At 38.8% G+C, this 21,887-nt stretch overlaps 6 protein-coding genes and 1 long non-coding RNA gene across 10 annotated transcripts; 4 read left to right on the plus strand and 3 right to left on the minus strand.

Moving 5' to 3' along the window:
* Window positions 1-485: 485 nt before the first annotated feature.
* AT5G02405 lies at window positions 486-915 on the plus strand. The gene is made up of 2 exons (NR_142598.1): window positions 486-633; window positions 735-915. It is a non-coding gene; the product is annotated as an other RNA (long non-coding RNA).
* A 305-nt stretch (window positions 916-1,220) lies between these two features.
* Window positions 1,221-4,798, plus strand: DRM1 (domains rearranged methylase 1; the record flags this gene model as incomplete). The annotated part of the gene is made up of 10 exons (NM_121542.3): window positions 1,221-1,262; window positions 1,323-1,533; window positions 1,616-1,665; window positions 1,769-1,868; window positions 1,946-1,992; window positions 2,075-2,170; window positions 2,315-2,414; window positions 2,553-2,650; window positions 3,491-4,183; window positions 4,263-4,798. 10 exons carry the CDS (start codon window positions 1,221-1,223, stop codon window positions 4,698-4,700), a joined length of 1,875 nt encoding a protein of 624 aa, NP_197042.2. The 3' UTR covers window positions 4,701-4,798.
* A 213-nt stretch (window positions 4,799-5,011) lies between these two features.
* AT5G15390 (tRNA/rRNA methyltransferase (SpoU) family protein) lies at window positions 5,012-7,363 on the plus strand. 2 transcript variants are annotated; one of them, NM_121543.5, is made up of 6 exons: window positions 5,012-5,345; window positions 5,449-5,887; window positions 6,402-6,540; window positions 6,634-6,695; window positions 6,769-6,907; window positions 6,995-7,363. In NM_121543.5, exons 1-6 carry the CDS (start codon window positions 5,207-5,209, stop codon window positions 7,127-7,129), a joined length of 1,053 nt encoding a protein of 350 aa, NP_197043.1. In that variant the 5' UTR covers window positions 5,012-5,206; the 3' UTR covers window positions 7,130-7,363. The 2 variants fall into 2 exon arrangements, with proteins under 2 accessions (NP_197043.1, NP_001331160.1); NM_001343399.1 differs by having other exon boundaries at window positions 5,019-5,345; window positions 6,634-6,907; window positions 6,995-7,302.
* On the minus strand, window positions 7,363-13,127 carry AT5G15400 (U-box domain-containing protein). The gene is made up of 16 exons (NM_121544.4): window positions 11,922-13,127; window positions 11,246-11,450; window positions 10,953-11,104; window positions 10,592-10,865; window positions 10,166-10,318; window positions 9,863-10,066; window positions 9,669-9,781; window positions 9,441-9,558; window positions 9,196-9,285; window positions 8,912-9,115; window positions 8,737-8,832; window positions 8,531-8,653; window positions 8,356-8,448; window positions 8,107-8,271; window positions 7,912-8,001; window positions 7,363-7,814 (listed from the first exon to the last, which is right to left on the minus strand). The coding sequence occupies exons 1-16, from the start codon at window positions 12,779-12,781 to the stop codon at window positions 7,638-7,640; spliced, it is 3,117 nt and encodes a 1,038-aa protein (NP_568313.2). The 5' UTR covers window positions 12,782-13,127; the 3' UTR covers window positions 7,363-7,637.
* DND1 (Cyclic nucleotide-regulated ion channel family protein) lies at window positions 13,100-16,756 on the minus strand. Of its 2 annotated transcripts, NM_203054.2 has the most exons (9): window positions 16,609-16,756; window positions 16,361-16,487; window positions 15,561-16,230; window positions 15,177-15,392; window positions 14,671-14,990; window positions 14,462-14,573; window positions 14,133-14,369; window positions 13,960-14,046; window positions 13,188-13,843 (listed from the first exon to the last, which is right to left on the minus strand). In NM_203054.2, the coding sequence occupies exons 2-9, from the start codon at window positions 16,384-16,386 to the stop codon at window positions 13,334-13,336; spliced, it is 2,178 nt and encodes a 725-aa protein (NP_974783.2). In that variant the 5' UTR covers window positions 16,387-16,487; window positions 16,609-16,756; the 3' UTR covers window positions 13,188-13,333. The 2 variants fall into 2 exon arrangements, with proteins under 2 accessions (NP_197045.1, NP_974783.2); NM_121545.5 differs by lacking the exon at window positions 16,361-16,487 and having other exon boundaries at window positions 13,100-13,843.
* Window positions 16,757-17,699: 943 nt separating this feature from the next.
* Window positions 17,700-18,838, minus strand: AT5G15420 (uncharacterized protein; the record flags this gene model as incomplete). Its single annotated transcript, NM_121546.2, has 2 exons — window positions 17,700-18,273; window positions 18,808-18,838. The coding sequence occupies 2 exons, from the start codon at window positions 18,836-18,838 to the stop codon at window positions 17,825-17,827; spliced, it is 480 nt and encodes a 159-aa protein (NP_197046.1). The 3' UTR covers window positions 17,700-17,824.
* Window positions 18,839-19,560: 722 nt separating this feature from the next.
* Window positions 19,561-21,730, plus strand: AT5G15430 (Plant calmodulin-binding protein-like protein). 2 transcript variants are annotated; one of them, NM_001343400.1, is made up of 2 exons: window positions 19,561-19,712; window positions 20,024-21,730. In NM_001343400.1, the coding sequence occupies exon 2, from the start codon at window positions 20,054-20,056 to the stop codon at window positions 21,488-21,490; it is 1,437 nt and encodes a 478-aa protein (NP_001318567.1). In that variant the 5' UTR covers window positions 19,561-19,712; window positions 20,024-20,053; the 3' UTR covers window positions 21,491-21,730. The 2 variants fall into 2 exon arrangements, with proteins under 2 accessions (NP_001318567.1, NP_197047.1); NM_121547.2 differs by lacking the exon at window positions 19,561-19,712 and having other exon boundaries at window positions 19,750-21,611.
* The last annotated feature ends 157 nt before the right edge of the window (window positions 21,731-21,887 follow it).

Raw genomic sequence — 21,887 nt, forward strand, 5'->3', positions numbered from 1 at the left:
ACTTGACAAAAGAAATAATATATGTAACGGCCTTTGACTTGCGCAGGGTACATATGTAAATTTGACCGATCATATATCCTTCCCATTGTTTTTTTAAAAGTTGTTCCTCACCCAAAGTTTCTCGTAATTATATGAAGAACCCTTTTAGTGTTGAATTATTCACAGTTATGACCACAAACTTCTAAATAATCCATATTTCTCTTACAAAATTAATTGTGAAATTAACCACAAACGAAACGATCTCTTTCATTTTAGTGTAGATGGAAGAGTAAATTATTATGTTTTTAAACAAGACGAAATAAAATTTGTATAATGTATATGAAATTGGGTTAATTAGAGTAATAACAAAAATATGAGCTTCAATTGTAAAACAAAAATTGGGTTTTTTCTTGTTTTTTTTAAGTTTTGAGAAACAAGAAACCTTTTGCTCTTCTTCTTCTCGGAGAAGTTAAAACTTAAAAAACATACCATCTATGTGACTGTGAATGTGATCGACTCCTCTCGTTTCAATTTTGCGGTAAGGTTCTTCTTCTTCGTCAGAGTTTTTTTTTCTCTTATCTCTCAAAAAGGCGTTAACTTTCTATAGATTCATGAACAGAGAGCCTCTCTGTATCGTCTCTCGTCACTCTCATGTTTGCTGCTCAAATTTCTCAGTCTGTGTTCCTTTTTCTTCGTTTTAGGGTTTTTATTGATCGGAACTTGTTTATTTTCAGTCACATTTGCCTGCTCAGCTGAAATATAGCCTTAGCACAACCCACAGAAGCAGCCCAACTCTCTCTCTCTCTGTGCTGTTTTCTTGCTTGTGAGTAACTTTTTTTGCTTTCCTCTGTTACATTTTTATGCATTTTCTCCTTCATTCTCTTGTGAATTTTTGGTTTCTTGGACCTGATGAGTGAACTCGCATTAAAGTTTGAAACTTTTAATGGTTTTGCACATTTTTCATGGCTTTACATCGTTTTTGTTCTTAGCATTCGTTGTTGTTGGTTAAGACTTACGACCCAAAAAGCTGAAACTTTCTCAAGTTATTAGCTTGCACTGAGGAAATGATCTTAACTTTGAAAGCTGAAACATTCTCTAGGTATTAGATTGGATTTTGTTTTAGAAAGCAGCTAATCTCTTTCTCGAAATTGAAATTGCATTCATCTAAAGTTGACACATTGATTATATTGGCAGGTTTGTTGTTTGAAGAGAGTGTTAGATACATAAACTTTACTGCAGAAATGGTAATGTCACATATCTTTCTTATCTCTCAGATACAAGAAGTTCTGGAAATGAATATGATAAGAGTTTGATTTTTCTTTGTGTGTGCAATGTTTCGTTAGGTGGAACATGGTGATAGTGATGATGTGAATTGGAATACAGATGATGATGAACTTGCGATTGACAATTTCCAATTTTCTCCATCTCCTGTACATATATCTGCAACCTCGCCAAACTCTATTCAAAATAGAATCTCCGATGAGACGGTGGCTAGCTTTGTCGAGATGGGATTTTCAACTCAAATGATTGCTAGAGCAATTGAAGAAACCGCTGGTGAGTTTATCTATGATAGTGTTCTTTGAGATATGCATTTCCGAATTCTGTCAATCAATCAAATTCTGTTAATAATTTGCAGGAGCAAATATGGAACCTATGATGATTCTTGAAACTCTCTTTAACTATTCGGTGAGTTTCCTATTTGCTCAATCTGTCATGTTACTTATGGTTTTCTATTTTTTCGCTTGTGGTTAAAATCTCTTGACACTCCATTCTCTGTTTCTTTGTATAGGCAAGCACTGAAGCTAGTTCTTCGAAATCGAAAGTTATCAATCATTTTATTGCTATGGGGTTTCCTGAGGAACATGTGATAAAAGCTATGCAAGAACACGGTAATTCTCTTTGTTCTTTTTTTCTAGGACTTGGAAACTTTAATGAGGTTTTATGATCTTTCCTTGATAATGTACAGGAGATGAAGATGTGGGAGAGATCACGAATGCACTTCTAACTTATGCGGTAAGTAAACCCTAAAATTAAATTGCATATTGCATAAGAATATAAGATGTCGTTTAATAGAATGTTGTTACTGTTTTTCTAGGAGGTTGACAAATTACGTGAATCAGAGGACATGAACATCAACATTAATGATGATGATGATGATAATCTCTATTCCTTGTCATCAGATGATGAAGAGGTATATAAATTGTTTTTTCCAAGTTTCAGACCTTTGCTATGCTAACATTCCTGCAGATTCTCTTACTTCCAATGCATTGCCATGTCTTACATTTTAAGAAGTAGGTTGTGTACGTTGTATTCTTATCTGTTTTGGAAATGACAGGATGAACTAAACAACTCCTCCAATGAAGATAGAATCTTGCAAGCGTTGATCAAAATGGGCTATTTGAGGGAAGATGCTGCTATAGCTATAGAGAGATGTGGTAAAACGTTTACATGAAGATAATATATCTCTTATCTTTCTGTTTAAATCTGCAAGAAGTTTACATGCATTCCTCTCGCATAGATCCAATTAGCTAGCGTCCTTGCAAAGTATTCATGTTTCTTCTCAAACGTTTCAGGAGAAGATGCAAGTATGGAAGAGGTGGTAGACTTCATTTGTGCAGCTCAGATGGCACGGCAGTTCGATGAGATTTATGCAGAACCTGACAAGAAAGAGGTAATAACTCTAAGTCTCTTGTAGAACCTAAGACACCCATCAAATTTATTATTGAATTATCCTTCTGCAATTCTTGTCAGTTTGATGAGACGGCTCCGGTTGTCTACTTTAAAATTGTGTTATTGATTAACTTCGTCATATACTTGGATTAAGTAGGGCTGTGATCAATCGATGAGAATTAGTTTTTTGCTCATATGTTTGAAGGATTTAGTCTATCCAGACCTCTAGGGTTTTCCTGTAACCTGTATGTTGTTAACTTTATTCAGAACTTCAATTTTTGATTTCGTAATCCATTCCATTGTTCTGTGCCAGATGCATTATTTGGATTGTTGTAGGCTTGTAGCTATTAACTATAGTTTTCAAATTAGAAAAGCTCTTTGGATTGTGAATTTGTGATCTTTGCCATCTTTTTACCTTGGTCAGTCTGATTGATGATGGATGATATACATGTCTCTGGATTTCATTGGTCTTACCTATTATTGACCGTTTCTGTTTTTGATTGGACTAGAGATGCTTTGGTTTAAGATGGCACTTTGATTTCTTGTCGTAGTTCTACTCGGTGTTTCACTAACTTACTGATGTTACTAATACTGTTCTGTTTCTAATCATCTTTGCATTTATACAATTCTTCCTCAAGCCTCTTTAAATGTTTTTTGCCTGTGTTGATTGGGATTCAGCCTTTCTGTCAGACTATTGTATCTATCATGTCACTTAACATGTTTTTACTTCAGTATGCTGCTCTTGTTCTTGGTAGACTTCATTTGTGTTTTGTTACTGTGTGTGGCTAAATAGAAGAACTTACCAAAAACGCACTGAACCTTGACTTTTTGACTGGTGCAGCTTATGAATAACAACAAAAAAAGGCGAACATACACTGAGACACCAAGAAAGCCGAACACGGACCAGCTCATCTCTCTACCAAAAGAGATGATTGGGTTTGGTGTCCCTAATCATCCCGGACTTATGATGCACAGACCAGTCCCAATTCCGGATATTGCTCGTGGCCCGCCCTTCTTTTACTATGAGAACGTTGCTATGACACCAAAAGGTGTTTGGGCCAAGATCTCCAGCCACTTGTACGACATCGTTCCTGAATTCGTGGATTCAAAGCATTTTTGTGCCGCTGCAAGAAAGAGGGGGTATATCCATAATCTGCCAATCCAGAATAGGTTTCAGATTCAACCTCCACAACACAATACCATCCAAGAAGCCTTTCCATTGACCAAGCGATGGTGGCCTAGTTGGGATGGGAGAACGAAGTTGAATTGTCTGTTGACTTGTATTGCCAGTTCTAGACTCACAGAAAAAATACGCGAAGCTCTTGAGAGATATGATGGAGAGACACCTCTAGATGTTCAAAAATGGGTTATGTATGAATGCAAAAAGTGGAATTTGGTTTGGGTAGGTAAAAACAAGCTTGCCCCGCTGGACGCAGATGAGATGGAAAAGCTTTTAGGCTTCCCGAGAGATCATACTCGAGGAGGAGGTATCAGCACAACTGATCGCTACAAGTCTTTAGGGAACTCGTTTCAGGTATGTTACTTATATCAGTTCAGCTTTTGGTTTGAAAGGTGTTTGGGGTTCTAAACTCAGTTGTGTTTTTATATGCAAGGTTGATACAGTTGCTTATCACTTGTCTGTGCTTAAGCCTCTGTTCCCAAATGGAATCAACGTCCTGTCACTCTTCACGGGCATTGGTGGTGGAGAAGTTGCACTCCATCGACTCCAAATTAAGATGAATGTTGTTGTGTCTGTGGAGATTTCAGATGCGAACAGAAACATATTGAGAAGCTTTTGGGAGCAGACGAATCAAAAGGGTATCCTGAGAGAGTTTAAAGATGTTCAAAAGCTAGACGACAATACGATTGAGCGGCTTATGGACGAGTACGGAGGATTCGACTTAGTCATAGGAGGAAGTCCGTGTAACAATCTTGCCGGAGGCAATCGCCATCATCGGGTCGGTCTTGGAGGAGAGCACTCGTCACTCTTCTTCGACTATTGTAGGATTCTCGAGGCTGTTCGTCGCAAAGCACGACATATGAGGAGATGAAGGATTTGAAGACCCAAGTTGTTCTGTTTTGTAAGGCACTTTTTCACATGAATCGAACTTGTATTTTGCAGATTCTTGTTGTTCCTTTCTGCTAGCTAGATATACTAATCCTTGCAAGAATATTTTCAGATTTTAGTTTGGCAAGTCGTGTAACTAAGTTTCTTCCTCTGCAAGAATATTTTCGATAAGTTTCTCTCCAGTAGAAGCAAACTATTAAACCAAATCGAACCATATTAAACCGAAACCATCACATCATTTTTTGTTTTGTAATTTAGATCGAACCATACTAAACCGAAATTATTTCGACTTTTTGTTCTTGGGTTCGAGACGACGACAAGAGACAAGCTCTGTCTGTGGTCGGGAAATCGAAACCAGAGCCTTGGACTGTGTCTCTGCTCTGTGGAGTATCCATTTTCGATTTCTTGAAGGTGAATCCAGCGAATCCTTAATCTCAAGCTCCGAGACTGTGCAATAAACAAAACAGTAGCTAGCAGCAGCAGCAACACATGAACTCGTGCAAATCCCTTATCCGTGCCTCAATCTCTTCCTTTCCATTTGTTCCTCTTCCAAACCCTAATTTCTCTATCACCTTCATCTCCGTTCGCGCCTTTTCTCCTCTCTCTGTCCTTCATCCAAATTCATCATGTACTCTCTCTCACTCTTTCGTCTGAAGTTTCAAGCTTTTATTTTGAATTTCGTTATCTGGATTCGTTTGATTTTGATGTTGATGAGATTTCGCGCCTAACAGGTATTGTAACAGCTCGACGCACATTTCATGGAGCTGTGGCTCTTTCACCGGAGAGCTTAACGGAAGAGTCTCCCAAGGATACTGTGAAAGGATTGTTAACAACCAATCGTGGTGAGGCCTCAAGCTTGATGAAGATGGAGCGGAGGTGTAGCTTAAGCAATGGTGAGGGTGATTGTAGAGGATCTTGGTTTCCTTACGAGGATAGGTTCAGGTGTGGTGAGGTGCATCTTAGTAGCCGTGAGGTGTTGGAGGCGGTGAGTCCTCATATGATGGAAGAGAGGACAGATAGGTTCAGGCGTGTGGTGGAGAATCGAAGCTACTCGGTGTGTCTTGTGGTTGAAGGTCTCTCTGATTTTGGAAACATCTCTGCTGCTTTCCGCTCAGCTGATGCGTTGGGGATTCAATCTGTACATGTTGTTTCCTGTGACAGCTCCAAAAGGTGCCCCTTTGAGGTTGGCATTTTCTGTTTCTTTGTTGATTCATAGGATTTGAGGTGAAACTAGGGATTCTTGCATTTTGAATTTAGACAATGTGCGGTGACCTGAGATCATAAGCTGGTGATTGAAGTCTGTAGAACTTTTGATTGCATCATAAGCTACCAAGATAGATCATGAGTTGGTAGTTATGTTTCTTGGATCACAGGATGGGGATAAGTGAGGACTCTTAAATTTCCGTAAAACATTGAATCTACGCTGATTGTGAGTCACTACTATTACATTTTCCTTCTGAGTCCAAGATTGATCATAAGTTGGCTTTCCTTTTTCTTAGTTCATACGAGATAGAATGGAGAATTGTTACGGTTTTTTGAACTATGCAGTGATACAAGAGTCATAGGTAATATCTGAAAAGATTGATCCATTAGTTGTTGACTGAAATGTAAAAAAGGTTTGATTGCATTGTGTGAATTCATTTACCGTGCTATGTGTGTGTTAATGTATATTATATATGTGTAGGTATAACGGAAATCGCCATGTGAGTATGGGAGCTGAGAAATGGCTGGACATTGAGTTTTGGGACACACCTAAAGAATGTTTCAAAGTTTTGAAGTCTCGCGGTTACAGAATAGCTACAACTCATTTGGGAATGGACACGGTAAACCTCTAAAGATTTGTTTGTATATATTTGTCATCACCATTATTTATGAGGCAAAATGAATGACATTCTCTTGGTGGTAATATCTTATAGGTTTCCATTTACGATATGGACTGGTCATGCCCAACAGCAATAGTTGTTGGAAACGAGGGCAGGTAATGAATATCATCTCTTAGTCCAAATTTGAGGGTTCATAATTTCTTAATGGATTGATTGGGGAATATGCAGGGGAATAAGTGACGAAGCGTTGGAGTTATCAGATCTGCGTTGCAGTATTCCGATGAATGGAATGGTTGATTCGTTTAATGTCTCAGTGGCTGCAGGGATTCTGATGCACCACGCAGTCTCTGATAGAACCACTCGTCTGGTAAACCTATTGACACAGCTAGACAATCATTTACGTTAGTTTCCAGTTCAGTTTATGCTTTAATTACATTTTATGGGTTTGAAACAGGGAAGCCATGGAGATCTGTCGGAAGCAGAGAAAGAGATATTGATGGCTGAGTTCTCACTTCGTCACAGTAGAAGCTCAATTTGCATTGCTTACGAGTTCGCTAAACGTAAACAACAACACTCTACCTCCTCCTAATTTTGAAACCGTTGTCTTATTCTCTCGCTGTTTTGCGTGTTATAGGCTTCGAATGACGCCTATAAAAACTCTTTCGAACTCTTTTTTTGGTACGACGCTTGCTTCATGTACAACTCTTAAATTCTATAAAAGACATCCTTCTGTCGAACGTATTGCCTTTTCAATCGAGTGAGTGGTGTTGATTTCACCATTCTTCTGCATCGACCTCACGCCATCAAAGATTAAGTTAGAAATTTCGCCTTTCAAGAATTGGTCACTCATAACTCTTATGCCAACTAGTAATCCATGAACAAACGTCGAAATGCATAGAAACTCGTGAACACATCGAACTTATGATAGAAACAGTTCTAGACATGATATTTATAAGTTTTTTTCCCGTGGCATCAAATAAGTGGAAAGCAAGCCCTAAAATAGATAGATAAATCCTAATAGAAAAGAAAGCCTAGCAAAAGTAAAAAAAAAAAGTCCTGAATAATTGTTATTATTTTGTTACTTTTGGAACACATAATTAATCAATTAACATATCACTGTTTGTAGTCTGTATCCTTTCCTTGTTGCTGCTATCTTCTCCACTTGTCCGTTTCTTAGACTGATGCGACTTCACAAACTCATCGATTTTCGCCTTCAACTCGATGTCCGGTATCAACATATCCGATGTCAAATGTGCTCGGTTAAATGGATCATGCTGCAGCAAAAGTAAGAGGATCATATACAAAGCCAAAATCTTCAGAGAAAGAGAGATGTGACTGATCAGTGATCATCATTGTGTTAGATAAGCTTACATTGTCGCTGAGAAGATGACGTTGAATGATGGGACGATCAACTGTGATTCTTGAGCTTGGAAGTATTACTGGATCTCTCATTAGCGTGTACTGCCAAAAAAGAAAAGGAAAAGAAAAAAACAAGAACAGACATTAGTGCATGGTAATAAGACAAGATTTAGGTTTAAATTAGTGTTTCTTTCAACAGATAAAGACCTGAATTGGGTCAAGGAACTCGTCTGGTATTTCCCCAAGTGCAGCTTCAGCATCCAGAGCTTCAGAAGCAGCAGCTTTGGCTTTTGTGCCTAACTCCATAAACTCTTGAATGATTCTTCCCTCTTCACCTATTCTCCTAAGCACATCTGCTCCTGCATTGAATAGCTGCAAAAACGGGCACTTGTTTAGTTCAGTAGAGACGCATCTATTATTATGAAAGAGGATTTGGTTTAGAAAGAAGGATCTGACCTGTTCATTATATGATCGGCCATCACTGGAGATGGCACCAGGGAATATGTTTACTGTGTCTCCTCTTGCGAGATTAACATATATGCGAACGATCTTCAAAGTTCACAATCATATCAGTCAGTTTTTTCTCACATACTTTGATCAGGAGAATTGAGTAATTGTAATCACTACTAACCTGTTTAAGTAACTGTTTTGGACGGAATTCATATTTCTCAGGATCTTTCAGGCTTAAAGATTTACGCTGTGGACCCACGAGTTGTAGCAAGAAGTAGTTAAGCATGTTGGCAACCCTCTCAACCTAAATAAGTGCAAACAAACAAAGAAACTCATCAGTTGGGTAATCATAGGGCAGGTTATCATTTCAGGAATATGGTCAGGTACCATCTCAGGGAGTAGGAAAGGGGCAGTGATCTCCTCGGATGTAAATGCAAGCATAGTCACATCTTCATTTGCCAGCTTCATGTCGATTCTAACAATCTGCAAAGAAAATCAAAGTTCTTTATGGGATCGGGATTCGAGTACGAAACAAGATATAAGAAGTGATAATCCAACTAACATTCTCCTGCGAATGGAAGAGTCTTGTTCTCTCCTGTCTCTCTTGAGTTGGTCTCTGCTCCCACTCTGCAGTATTTGACATGTCTGCCTCGATTTGTTTAATCTCGAGAATTTTGTTTAGACTTTCATCCAGAAGATAGATGCTATCATTGACTAAGAAGTTTAAGAAGTTCAAGTACACGCCCTTCTCTTCGTCTTTTGCAATCTGTAACACATCAAATTTGGAAAAACATTGGAACATGATAGTTGAAGTTCAAAGTCATGGCAAGCTCACTAAGAATTTACCCGTCTCCATGCATTTCGGTGACTAGGCACCTGCCAGAGATACTCTAAAAGCTCGGCAATGTTGTGGCGAATATTGAACTTGTCATAGAACTGCATTTGGATAACTAGATTTCAGTTCCAATAAAAGCAAGAACAAATGGCTATTCTGGCTTCCAGAGCTAACATATTCTCAAGTACAATGCAATAGAGAGAAGTTCATTACTCCAGGAATATTATAGCCACTAAACAAAATCTCTTGCAATCACCTGAGTGTGTGAACCCGTGAACTCAATGTCAACATATAGTTTCAGTAAATTCCTGACAAGATACTCGAGCGATAACTGATGTCCCTCAAAGAGAGTAGATGTAGCAGAAGAAGAACTACTGCAGGAAAAAAAAAAAATTAGAATGGTGGACCACGTTACTGCAGAACTTGTTGCATTAGCAACACAAATTGACAAATGTACAGCTTTCTTTCATGGGAAGAAAAACACCTTGAACGAGGCATCCAGCAGTTCAGAACTTCAACCATCTTTGCTCTGAGATACGGGTTTCTAACATATTCAGGACTTGCCATGAACATAATTATGAAGTTCATAAAGTCGTCCTTAAGAAAAGAGAACAACCATCATCAGTGCAAATACAAAAAGAGAATTTCTACAGACTGATGAGAGCAAACTAAGCATACCAGCGGCACCCCGTCCAAAGCTTTGGGAATTCTTGAAGCGAATATCAGCAACTCCATTGCATCTTCAACAAAATGCTCAGGCATACAGGAGAATTCCATAGGGCAAGTTGACGGTAGAGGCATCTTAAAGCCACCGACTAGTCCAACTAACCAAACAACCATTAGGCGATAGAAAGACAGAGCTCGCTGAATAAAATCTCCATCCTTCAATACAGTATAGAGATAAGGCAGCTATTACTATCATGTTACCGGTCCAGAGGAAAAGCCGAAGATGTTATCAGAGCAGAGAATATGATTACAAACCCTCAATATTTGGGCCTCATGGCAAAGCTTTTCCTGCGAAGACAGCTCTAGTTCTTTTTCCATTCGGGATATATCAAGTTCCAACTGTGGAGAAGGTGCTTGATCTCTCATGGCTTTTAGCGTTGCAAGATTATCTTCACCTCTCGAGATGTCCTACGTCATGCGGAAAAGAAAAAGTGAAGAACCATACAATAACAATCTTCTGCAAATTCAGGAATCAATGACACTTTCACAATGTAAACATGTGACTAAGTTCAAGTTTTTGCTATAGTCCCTTCTCGTTTTAACTAACAAACGCCTTAATAAGACAATATGTAAGGAACCAAATCAAATAAGAGCTTTCTGCAAGATAATTTATCACAAGTCGTTTTTTTTTCCAAAAAATCTTCAATATTTCCAGGACGGGAAAACTGTGATGATGATTACCTGAGCAAGATGTTTAAAGTCAGAGAGTGCTTTTAGGAGACCCAAATTGAGGACCCTAGCAGTCATAAAGAAGCATTCACAAATGAAAGTGTATTTAGTTGCTGACTTTGCATTTTGCCCAGAAGCATTACTACTAGAACTTGTGGCTTCTTTGGATTGTAACAAGCGACTTTCGTTCCCATTTTCTCGCCCAGCATCATTTGCGTTTGCCATAGCATCTTTGCCAATCCACTCAGTAACTTCTTCGGATGATGCATGGAGAGCGGTCAAGTCGCTGGTGTGGATCATAAATAATATTGCTCATCATGAAACTATTAAAATCAGTGAGGAAATACAAGTAGAATCATCTTGAGGACCATACCTTAATTTTAAGCGATGGCCACAGAATGCGTATTTTGGATCAATCTTATCCCTTTTCGTTAAATGTGGGTCTAAAAATGGTTCACAGAGCCGGAGCATTACTGCACTAAGGTTAACAAACATGCCTGAGCTAGCACAAGAGACTGGATCAACCTGTCATACAAGATAAACATATTACAGAATGCTGATTTGAGCAAAAAAGACAAATACCAACTTGATAAAACCGAGAGGAGACAATAGCAATTCATGAATAAAGATCCGAAGTATATATGCATCTTATAAACGGATGATTACCTGTATATGGGCTCTAGACGCATTTGCATTGATCACCTCTGCAAGAAACTGTAGAACACGCTCACGGGTATCAGTACTTTTAAGTAAAATCATCAATACATCATGCAGCCCGCTGTACAAAATGTTCATGAAATTTTTAATCGTGGAGAAGGATGATAATAAATCTGCGGGACGACGTTCCGATGCTTCAGAGAAACACTGCTGCCTGATATTCACAAAAACAATAGACATATATCAGCATTTTCATAACAGGTAAAGTATATCCTCTGAGGTGGATCAGGAAAACTCTTATGTTCGCACAATTAAGCCTTGTCAAATACTAAATGGACAATCAAGATTCTTCAGTACAGACCAGAAAAAATGCTCAAAATAATGGATTTCATCCACAATATTCTAACTTAACATAGTGCTTACTAATATTTCTGTTGGTTTCGCCTCTACTGATCATCTAACTATGCTAAATTTATATAATCATGCTTAAAATATGTATACAACCTAACAGTGGCATCATATATAAGCCAAATATATCTGCTTTTTTCCTTTTTTGATCAAGTCTCTCTACTATGAGTAAAAGCTAATCAATAATTCTTACTATCCAAACTTTCTCAATAAGAAAAGAGCCCCAAAGACTACATGATTCTCAGTAATAGAAACCCATAAATAAGTTGGAACTCACCCAACATCAGGTTGACTCTTGAATAGTGTATTATCTGGCAGCGCACTAATATGGAAGAAAGGCCCAAGAATGCTAGTCAACTCCATTGCTCGGCCGTTCATATAGGCACCCCGTGGAACCCACCACTCATGACTAACCAGAGATTTAGCTCCTACTGGTAAGCTAACAAGATACTTGAGTGCCCTCAGTGGTGGCTGGAAATCTCCAAGCACTGATACATTTATAACCGTAGACCTCAAATCCTCATACAGCTCCTTTAGAATCGAGTCCAAGCTATCAAAATCCGAGTCTTTGAAAAACTCATCCAAAAACCCAGGAGGAGCTTGAACCCCACTGCTACTAGCTCCAAACATATCCAACGAACCAGAACCAACCTCAGCAAAGATCAACGGAAGAACCGGAGAGACATTCCTCTTCTTCAACCTATTATCCAATCCACCACTAGGTTTATCCGAGTTCCCAAACATGTCAGGATTCCCCAAGTGAATCCTACAGTAAGAAACAGCAAGCTTCTTCGCTTGTTTAGTGACAATCTCCATCTCCGATCTCAGATTCTTATCCTTCATCGACTGGATTTTCTTCGATTCGTCGTAAGCACGACGGTGGCAACCGATTAAATACGGGAAAGGCGGTTCGGCGTCGGAAAAGTCGCCGGAGAGACGATCTATGAGAACTCTCTCCATCAAATCACGAGAAAGCAAAAGCTCTTTACCTTCGCTGAGAATCTCAGCGGCCGTCATCTCCAAGTAAACAATACGAGGATCGGAATCAGTTGATTCCGTTAGGGTTACATAAAATATCTTCCGGAGGATTATATCCTCAATTTCAGCCGGCGATCTTTGAGGTTTGCTCGTCGCCATTGATTTTACGAATCAAATCAAACACTCGAAACTCGATTTGAGAGATAAATATAAGAATTTTTTTTCTTAAACTTGTATTACCGATGAATCAAAAGCGAAAGAGTTTGGACTTAGCAATTTAAAGTATAATTAAATTTAGAAAAACTAAAATTCACGAAAGAAGAGAGAAACCATGGCGAGAGATTTGGAAGAACTTTCTGGGAGTAGGTTTTTGTTTATGAACTCTTTTGGAGTCTCTGAACGAGCTTTAGCAAGTCCTGAGCTTGGACAAAAAGTCTATATAGGATATATGCAAACGTCGTACTTACTAACGACGTCGTTTATACTTATTAAGACAATTACTTTTACTGCTAATAAAAAATAAAAAATAAAAAATTACCAAGATAAACTCCTCCAAGATTTTGTTGCTCAAAAAATCTACTTTGAACTTAACCGTAAGAGGTTGAAGTATCATTCCAAGAAAGATTTTTTAAAGAAGTAAAGGTAAACAATTGAGGAGGAACAATGAACACACAATTATTTGGACCGATATAAAATTGGAACTTTTTATTATTATTCGAGATGATCATGCGGTCGAATGGACATGAACATAGCTGCATACTGAAGTAACCGGCGTTCACTGTTACCTTCAATGCTATTCTCCGACACAGGACTCATCGAACCGCCGATGTTTTCACCACGGGTTCTTTTCCTACGCCGGCGCCACGCCATCTGAATATTTACCGCTGCCCACGTCCTCCAGTTTGAGGAATAGTATCTTGCGGTCCGCTTAAGCCGCTCGTTCGCGAATTTATAACGGAAATGATCGGTAATGTACCTAAGATCTTCGGATCCGAGGGAGAATGCCTCGATGTTTTCTAGGCAGACAAATGTTGCTGAGGAAGGGGGAAGACGGTCCAGAAACGGGCGACGTAGGCACCATGAGAGTAGCTCGTCGCCCAAGTAACCGCCTGGTTCTAGTGTACTAGTGGCTAGGACGCCTTTGCTTAGGCTCTGTATACGTTTGACTCGTCCACGCATGATGAATATCATTCTCTGTACAGGATCTCCTTCACGGATGATCTGTGACAATCAACAAAATCGAAGAACCTCAGATTTTACTCTTCAAGTAAACTCTTAAACCGAAACCGAAGCAAAATATTGGAAATATAAATTTTTAGAAATGATGGGATGAGTACCTTTTCGTCTTTAGAGAAGACTCGAGGCTTAGCCCGATCGCAAATGTTGTCGAGGATCAAGTCGTCCATGCCCCTGAACAATGGCACCTGAGAAAGATCAAACATGTCAGAGACTTAACACTTACTGCTTTCACAAGTCTTAACAAGATTGTATAAAGTCTGCTTCCTAGTACCTTGTTAATGAGATCAAAGCAAAGATATCGTTTGATATCTCTTCGAAGACCCGGAGGCAAATCATGTATAAGTTCTAGCTCGTCTTCACCACCCAAGGCATTCCATCTCTGCCGCTCAAATCGCCTAACCCTCTGTCTTAACCGGGAAGGTAACTGCCTACGTTTCATCCACCATTCCATATCCCTACACCGTATCTGCATTTTCCTTTTTTTCGCCATTACCGCATGCAAAAACACCTTCAAAATATTGTAAAGTAAAAAGCTTTTTAAAATCTTACATTCCATGAAAACACAATATCATAGAAAAGACATATTCTTGCATAGTTTACCTGAATGTTTCCTATCAACAGCGTGAAAAGTAACAAGCCACTTAGAACCATAACTATACTGAAAATAACCTCGAGCCAGTTGCTTGTGGGCTCAAGATCATTCGCAAATGTGCTGTAAAACGCGACCCCCAAAACAGATTCAGTATGTCAATCAGAGAATTTTTTTATATCCAAGATGTAAACCTTAAGCTCAGAAACAAAGCAATTACCTGAGAGTCATTAGGCCCCAGAAGATGGGGTAAAGGATCTTAACCGCAAGAGAGTTGCTGGAGATGACTGGAAGTGCCCAACGGTAGATACCATATCGGAATGGTCCGTTAGAGTCTAAGCACATAGGCTTATTGACCACACTGGTAAGGTTTCCAGATAAGCATGGATATCCAACTGTGCTTGTCGGTGACACAAATTGGTAACAGACCTCTTCTTTGCAAGCCAGACTCAGATTGCAGTTCCCGGTTCTCATACATTGTTGTCTTATGCAAGAAGCAACACGCTGTATTGCGAGAACATACCAACATCCCCCAGCAACCTGAAACCACCAGAATTTCCATAAACAACAAACTTTAATTTCATATCTTAGGACAGACCTTAGTAGTACTATATATATACACATGGGATTTGTTATATTGCATTTGTTTTAGGACCTGAATATAACCTATTGTTGCAGGACATTATATTCAGGCAGAAATACAATATCTAGCTTGAGAGGACTTACATGAGAAGCGATGAAATATGCGATGAGATTAAGAGCAAAACCCCACCAAATAGTTCCAAAAATGTAACCAGTGACCTTCTGCATCCTTCTCATCAAACAGATGCAGTGATAAATCTTGGGGAGGAACTGGAACAAGAATATTAGCAGCAGAATCGTCATTATCAGCTTAACCTTCTCTTCTCTTATCAGTTTCGGCACAACTAACCAAAACACTGCCTGCAAACAAGCAAAAACACAAAGTTCACATCTTATCTGCATCTCAAATCATGATTCATCAACAGGTAACACTTTCAAATGTAAATATGGGCTTTATTGATAGTAATAAAAAGTTTAGGGTTAATTTCATAATATTGGAATAGTTGGAAGGTTGTTCTGAAAATTCACCTGAGGGACAGGGAGGATGACGATAACATCAAACCAGAAGCCAGTGAGAGAGCGTGCGTAGTGAGACGCGATGGCGCGTGGATCCCAAACGAGCTTCCCACAACCAACGACAAGCGACTCTCTCGAGACGTAGGCCAGTCTGAATTGAAGCCACACGTGCCAAAGATGAACAGCATCGAGACACGTGCGGAGCACCGTGACCACCGCGGCGAACGCACCATCCATGTAAAGACACGCCGGTCCGGTAGTTCGGCCGATGGAAAGCGCGTAGAAGAAGAGCGGATCCACCGCTAAAGCCATCCCACGAGCTAAAAGCAACGCGCGGTTCCATCTCTGCACGCGCTTGCTCCTAGGATCGAGAACTTCACCAAACGGACCTTTGAGACGTCGGAATCTGGTTCGGGCTGGGTTAGGGACAGATCCTTCCTGGATCGGAACTAGAGAAGAGCCGGCGGAGGCACGCCACTCCGGCGCGTGAGCTTGATCGCAGCTAGTTGAATGGAAAGCTGGGACGCCTACTTGTGTGCAAGCGTAACACTCGACGGAGCTTAGCACCGGCGTCTCATCGCTGCCGCTGCTGCTCGAATCTCCACCGTTGATTTGGAGGTTACTGTTTTCATCGATCCCAGTCGTTTGTCGACGGAACTTATCGGAAAACAGTCCAATCCACCTGAAATATTCAAATTGTAATCAGGAATTAGCAATCTATCGCCAAAAATCATTCAGAATCATCTCACATTCGTTATATAGTACACAATTATGAAAATCGATTTCGTTGCTAGATGAACGATTTCGCATACTCAAGCGAGATTATAAGGAATTGCATGGTGACTTGTTAGCTATAGAACAGTTCAAAAAACGAGTGAATTTTCCGGGAAAAGTGTTTCTCGGGGAAAAATAATCAATCTCAGGTAAAGCTTGTAACCTCTGGGTAAACAGCAAAAGACACAAAATACATATTCAGAATTCGGGAGTGTTTTAGCGTGAAAGCACCATTAATGAACGAATATAGATATGAAAAAAAATGGGAATTGTGTGGTATAAAAACCTGAAGATGAAGTTGGGGTGAGAGGGCATGATTGAAATAGAGGAACCACCATGGGAGAGGGAGAGAAGAAAATTTGCAGGGAGTGATTGGGAGAGAGAAGAGTGATTTGTATAGAGAGGCAAAGCCGCAAGATTTGTGTGTGATACGTACGTCTCTTAGTAGGATTCGGTTTATTTGTTAGGGGAGATTCCGGTTTAATAACTAAAATCGAAGATCGAACTAAATCAGAAACCGAACCGGGATTGACAAGGGGGAGATGATGAGCTGTCAAGTGTCTGAGAGATGTGGTGGCTTGCTTAGCAAAACGGCCCACAAATAGACATTGAACAAATTGGATTCCGTACAGATCATGAGGATTGCTACGTTAAAATGGACCCATCATTTTAAATGTAATTTCTTTACGTTTAATCATTGAACTTTTAGATAAGTTTACAAATTTACTTGCTTTATATAGGAAGATGTCATAATTCTAACTCTATAAATACAGTAGAAGATATTTTAGTGAATGTACGATTTAAGCATATTATCATTTGATATTATTCATTAATTATACTTTTTTTTGTCAAACATTCATTAATTATACAAATAACAGATTTTCATGATAATGATTTTTGTCGTTGTCATTAACATTTACTGATAGATGTATTTGACTCAATTATTGATATATATGTTTGTTATATACTATATTTTGTTTGCCGTCAATTGATACTTGTTATATATGTGTTTTTATTACGGATTGAATACATGTTGACGTACGCCATATCCCTATGATATAACAACGGAGACATACGACCAGCCTAATCTCGTAATTAAGCCTTTGTTGATTGCAGATACAGAGATACTCCAGTTACTATAATGTTTTTTTGCAGCATAATACTCTCATTTTTTCAATTTTCATTATTGCTTACACTTTTTAAAATAAAAAAATTACCTACAGTTAGTTTACTAATATATATGATAAAATGCACTTTTGTGGTCATATATAGTACACACGTACCTGACAGTGAAGTTTCCAAAAATTTGACAGTCATACAAATCCATATCATGCATTAATAATTCGAGTGACGACCAATATCAGCGGACCACACACATCGAACACAAATTTCTATTTATTTATTTTTGGGTTGGATAAAATTCAGCGTTTATTGGAATAAATAACTAAGGATACAGTGCAGATGAATAAATGGGTATGGTAGATGAATAACTTTGTTCAAACTCATTCTAATATTGCATGTAGTAGAGGACTGTTAATGCACGAATTAAACAAGTACGGGTGAGTCTCTGGGGAAGGTGAAGAATCAATCTCTAATCCACGAGCTGAACTTGAAGCCGGACAATCGACGGGCTGAAAGGCTTGTTGCGAACTGAGAGCATAGTTGAGGGCGCTACGAGGCGATGCTGTTTCGAGCTGGTGGTTCTGGTGAGCTGGCTCTTCTGGGCGAGCTGGATGATCTTCGATGAGCGGACTTCTCTCGACGAGCCGACTTGTATCGATGAGCTGACTCTTCTGGGCGAGCTGGATGATCTTGACGAGGCGACTTCTCTCGACGAGCTGTCTTCTATCGATGAGCTGGCTCTTCTGGGCGAACTGGATGATCTGGGCGAGCTGACTTGTGCTATCCTCTCTCCAGGTCCCGAAAAACGTCCCCTTTTTCCCGAGACTTTCTATTCCTTATTTATACCCGTCCGTATAGTAGGGTACGCAAGGCGAATTCCCGAGAATGCCCCTTTTCTACGCAGCCGAACTCACATCCCGACTAGGCCGGGCTTCGGCCTGCTGGGCCGTTATTCCTTGAAATGGGCCGGTTGATTACTGAGGCCCAATTGATGTATCAACAAGGACTAAATATAAAATACTCCGAATGGTGGATTTGTAGAGGAACGTATACGCATGATAAAATACATAACATTTTTAAAAAATAATAGCGAAATTTTGGAATATTATTTTATGTACTTACTTATCGAACATAATGAAAAAGACAAAAATCCCATGTGCAATAATTCTTTTTTCCTTTTTTTTTTTTTGGTGTCCATGTATGCAAATTGGAAAGCAGGCGAAGAAGAAAAACCGTAGGGACCAAAGTTGCACAAAATGGCAAAGAAAACGTGACATTGATTTGTATCTGGTTGGTCGACATTCCTTCGATAGACTCTCTCAATTATCAATAAATAGAAAACCGATCAAATACCGATTTTAACCAGGCTTGGCTTGGAGATTTGAACACGACATTTTTTTTTTTTTTTTTTTTGAGTTCGACACGCAAAGATGATCTTAGGCTTATGTGGAACCAACTACAACTTGTGTATTTCACCCATAAATATTTTTAAGAATATTCAGTTTTTGTTAACGATTCGGTTTTTTGGTTCTCGGATTGTAAAATACCAAACTCAGTTCAAACCGATTTATTTTGGTTTGAATTCAATTTTGGCACGGTTAGTTTACCATAGGCAAAAATTCTAACCATAAAGGAAATGTACATGCATGATTGGAGAACAATTTTCTATTCATCCACTAATTTCCTACAAACTTGACAATTTCTTTTAAATTTTCATCAGAAAAACGGTTTTGTTATGTAATTAACTAAACTACTCACAATATTTTTGTTTCTTCTGTTTTTATTTTCTTAACTATTTATTTTCTTTAACACATAATTTCTAAACTAATTTATTTTCCGATTTTAAACTCTTCTATTTTAATAGTTAAAAAACAAAAAATCTAGTCATCAACCCAACTTAATTTTGTAAGTTGCTGCAATTAAACACATACATGTCTCGTTGGCAGAACTAATGTGAAGGCTGGGCCACGCAAGCCTACTAAATCTGGCCCATTTAAAATTAGGTGGTCCACACAGCTAGACATTTCCCCACGTGTCAGACTTGTTTTTCATTAAAAAAAAAATTTTAATCTCTCATTCGAACAAAAAGGATTTATCGAAAAACAAATAAACCCTTTTTTAAGAAATCTGCGGAAAATGTGGAGAAAATCCACAAAAATGAAAAAACCCAACAAAAAAAAAAACGAACAAAACTGATTTCTTCTCTGTTTGGTATCAAAAGAGAAACCTCAGAAACAATGAAAGGCGTCTCCTCCAAAAACCAAAAAGGTTAATTTTGTTCTTCATTTACGTCGAATGCTAGAAATGATTTGGGTTTATCTTGAAACGAATAGACATTCAAAGTTTCATGAATTGGTAAACATACAAAGCTAAGGTTTTTCTATGCAAATGGTGATGGTGGATAGATATAGGGTTCTTGTTTAGTTTGCTTTAGTCTGAAATGTGTTTCTATGGTTTGATTGATTAATGTGCATCATATTCGTAATGTTTAGCTACAATGGTTTTTCTCAAAAGGATAGAGTTTTATGATTCCTGAATCAAGCATTCTCTAACTTTCTTTGTTATTAACATTTTTGTAGTTATTGAATCTCTCTCTGGCTGATTGATTAATGGCTGAGGAGACCGTACGTTTGCCTAATTCGCCGGATGTAAACATATCATGGAGAAGGATTTCTACTGGAAAACTGAGTTTTTTATACACTCAAGAGAAAGTTGTTCCTAATTATCTCAGATCTCCCACTGGTTCTTGTCATGATGCTTGTAAATACGGAAGGAAAGATGAATCTGAAGACAAGCCAAGAGTTCCACATCGCAAAAGGGTTAGCAGAAGCTTTTCTGGAGCTATAAACTTGGATTCACCACTGAGGAAGAAGGCATTGACAAAACCGCTGTTGAGTCCTTCTCGTAGATGTGATTCTGTTGGTGGCTTTGATCATGCGAAGAGCCAAGTTAGAAACTTTTCTAGCGGAGTTTGTGATGTTAAGAAGAGTCATGCAGATGGAACAAATGAAAAGGTAGTGTCTGTTTCTGAATCTAGGTTAGCTGATTCGACTAAGCGAAAGAAGAAGAAGAAGAAGACGGTCTATGTGTCTCGCGGAAGGGCTAAAGAGATTGTTGAACAAAAGAGGCGTGTCACTGCTTTAAAGCTGAAAGCTGTTGCACAAACTGCAGAGATTGCTCTTCGGCGTAGTACTGTGAAGAGAAAGAAGATGAATGGCGGATCAAAAGCTGCAGAACAAAAGAAGGCAGTTATGGCTTTAAGAAGAGCCTCAATGTCCTCAAAAGGCTGTTCTCGATGCTTGAAGACAAAGAAGGAGAGTAATAGCTTGAGTGTTCCTCTAAAGAAAACCAGGAAACATGTAGGTGACAAGTGTAAAGACTTGGTTGAAGAGAAAACTCTCTATGTTATTAAGATGGAAACAGTGGATGAGATTGTTGAATCTGAACTGAACCAGAGGTGTGTCATGGATTCACCTATTGATGATCCAAAGAGCGAAAAGAGCCAAGACAAAGGTGAGTGTATTGAGACTGAACATGAAGATGAGTCTTCTCAAGAAGAGGAAGACGAAGAAGAAGAAGATGAGAATGTGTCTGTCTCTGAAGATAAGAACACAACAAGGGAAGGAAAAAGCAAAGCCTTCTCAGCAGAATCCGCTATAACTGGCAATGCGATGAAACTGAGAATCAGAAGAGGAAAGATTATAGATTTTGGATCAGAAGGAAACAGTCCAAGAAAGCTCAAGTTCAAGAGAGGAAAAATCATTTCCGGAGCTGACACAACCTCGAAATCTGGTGGTAGGAGACGCTTAAAGACCAAAGGAACCAACTTAAGCAACGACAAGGAACAACAACGCAAACCCAGAGTTGTTCTGAAACACCAAGACACAGAGAAGAAGAGAGAATCAAGAGTGTTGTTGTTCAACAAAGTTATTAAGGAAACAGCTAATAAGCTAGTACAGACTCGCAAGAGCAAAGTTAAGGCTTTAGTTGGTGCTTTCGAGTCTGTCATATCTCTCCAAGAAAAGACTTCTTCTGCAACAACATAAACACATAAAAATGATTATACTCACAAGAATCTCTAACTAAATAATCTTTTATTTTTTCTTCACTTGTATTTATGTATGTATGTAAACATATGTAGAGTTTGTAAGAGTGCAATGACTCACATAAGATTCTACAATTTGTGGGAGTTATTATGTGTTATCGAATTTCTAACTGTTGTCTTTCCAAGAATTGACTAAGAAGGTTATGTTTTAAACTTTTGTAACTATAGTTACAATCTGTGAGTACCAAACAAAACTAGGGGCTGAAAAGAAATATAAAACCAGACCCCACGCTCACGCCGTCCTTTAAATGCCATTGACTATGTAGATTCTTTAGCCAACGTGTCATATCTTTAGTGGTTATTGTCGTTTACCTCTATCACAGACTGTCACTCTACCA

Source organism: Arabidopsis thaliana, chromosome 5 (assembly GCF_000001735.4).
Source record: "Arabidopsis thaliana chromosome 5, partial sequence".
Classification (NCBI taxonomy): domain Eukaryota; kingdom Viridiplantae; phylum Streptophyta; class Magnoliopsida; order Brassicales; family Brassicaceae; genus Arabidopsis; species Arabidopsis thaliana.

Bases quoted from the DNA above. Each gene is read 5' to 3' on its own strand.
- AT5G15390 (NM_121543.5), top strand. From the start codon at position 5,207: ATGAACTCGTGCAAATCCCTTATCCGTGCCTCAATCTCTTCCTTTCCA. The intron at 5,888-6,401 runs GTGCCCCTTTGA...ATATATGTGTAG, and splicing joins TCCTGTGACAGCTCCAAAAG to GTATAACGGAAATCGCCATG. The intron at 6,696-6,768 runs GTAATGAATATC...GGGAATATGCAG, and splicing joins GTTGTTGGAAACGAGGGCAG to GGGAATAAGTGACGAAGCGT.
- AT5G15400 (NM_121544.4), bottom strand. From the start codon at position 12,781: ATGGCGACGAGCAAACCTCAAAGATCGCCGGCTGAAATTGAGGATATA. The intron at 9,286-9,440 runs GTGATTGCAAGA...ATCCAAATGCAG, and splicing joins TCACGGGTTCACACACTCAG to TTCTATGACAAGTTCAATAT. The intron at 8,002-8,106 runs GTCTTTATCTGT...CTTTTTTGGCAG, and splicing joins AGTTCCTTGACCCAATTCAG to TACACGCTAATGAGAGATCC.
- DND1 (NM_121545.5), bottom strand. From the start codon at position 16,637: ATGCCCTCTCACCCCAACTTCATCTTCAG. The intron at 14,991-15,176 runs GTAAGTCCTCTC...TGGTGGTTTCAG, and splicing joins CATATTTCATCGCTTCTCAT to GTTGCTGGGGGATGTTGGTA. The intron at 13,844-13,959 runs GTACTCATCCCA...TGATTGTCACAG, and splicing joins TCTTCTCTAAAGACGAAAAG to ATCATCCGTGAAGGAGATCC.
- AT5G15430 (NM_001343400.1), top strand. From the start codon at position 20,054: ATGGCTGAGGAGACCGTACGTTTGCCTAATTCGCCGGATGTAAACATA.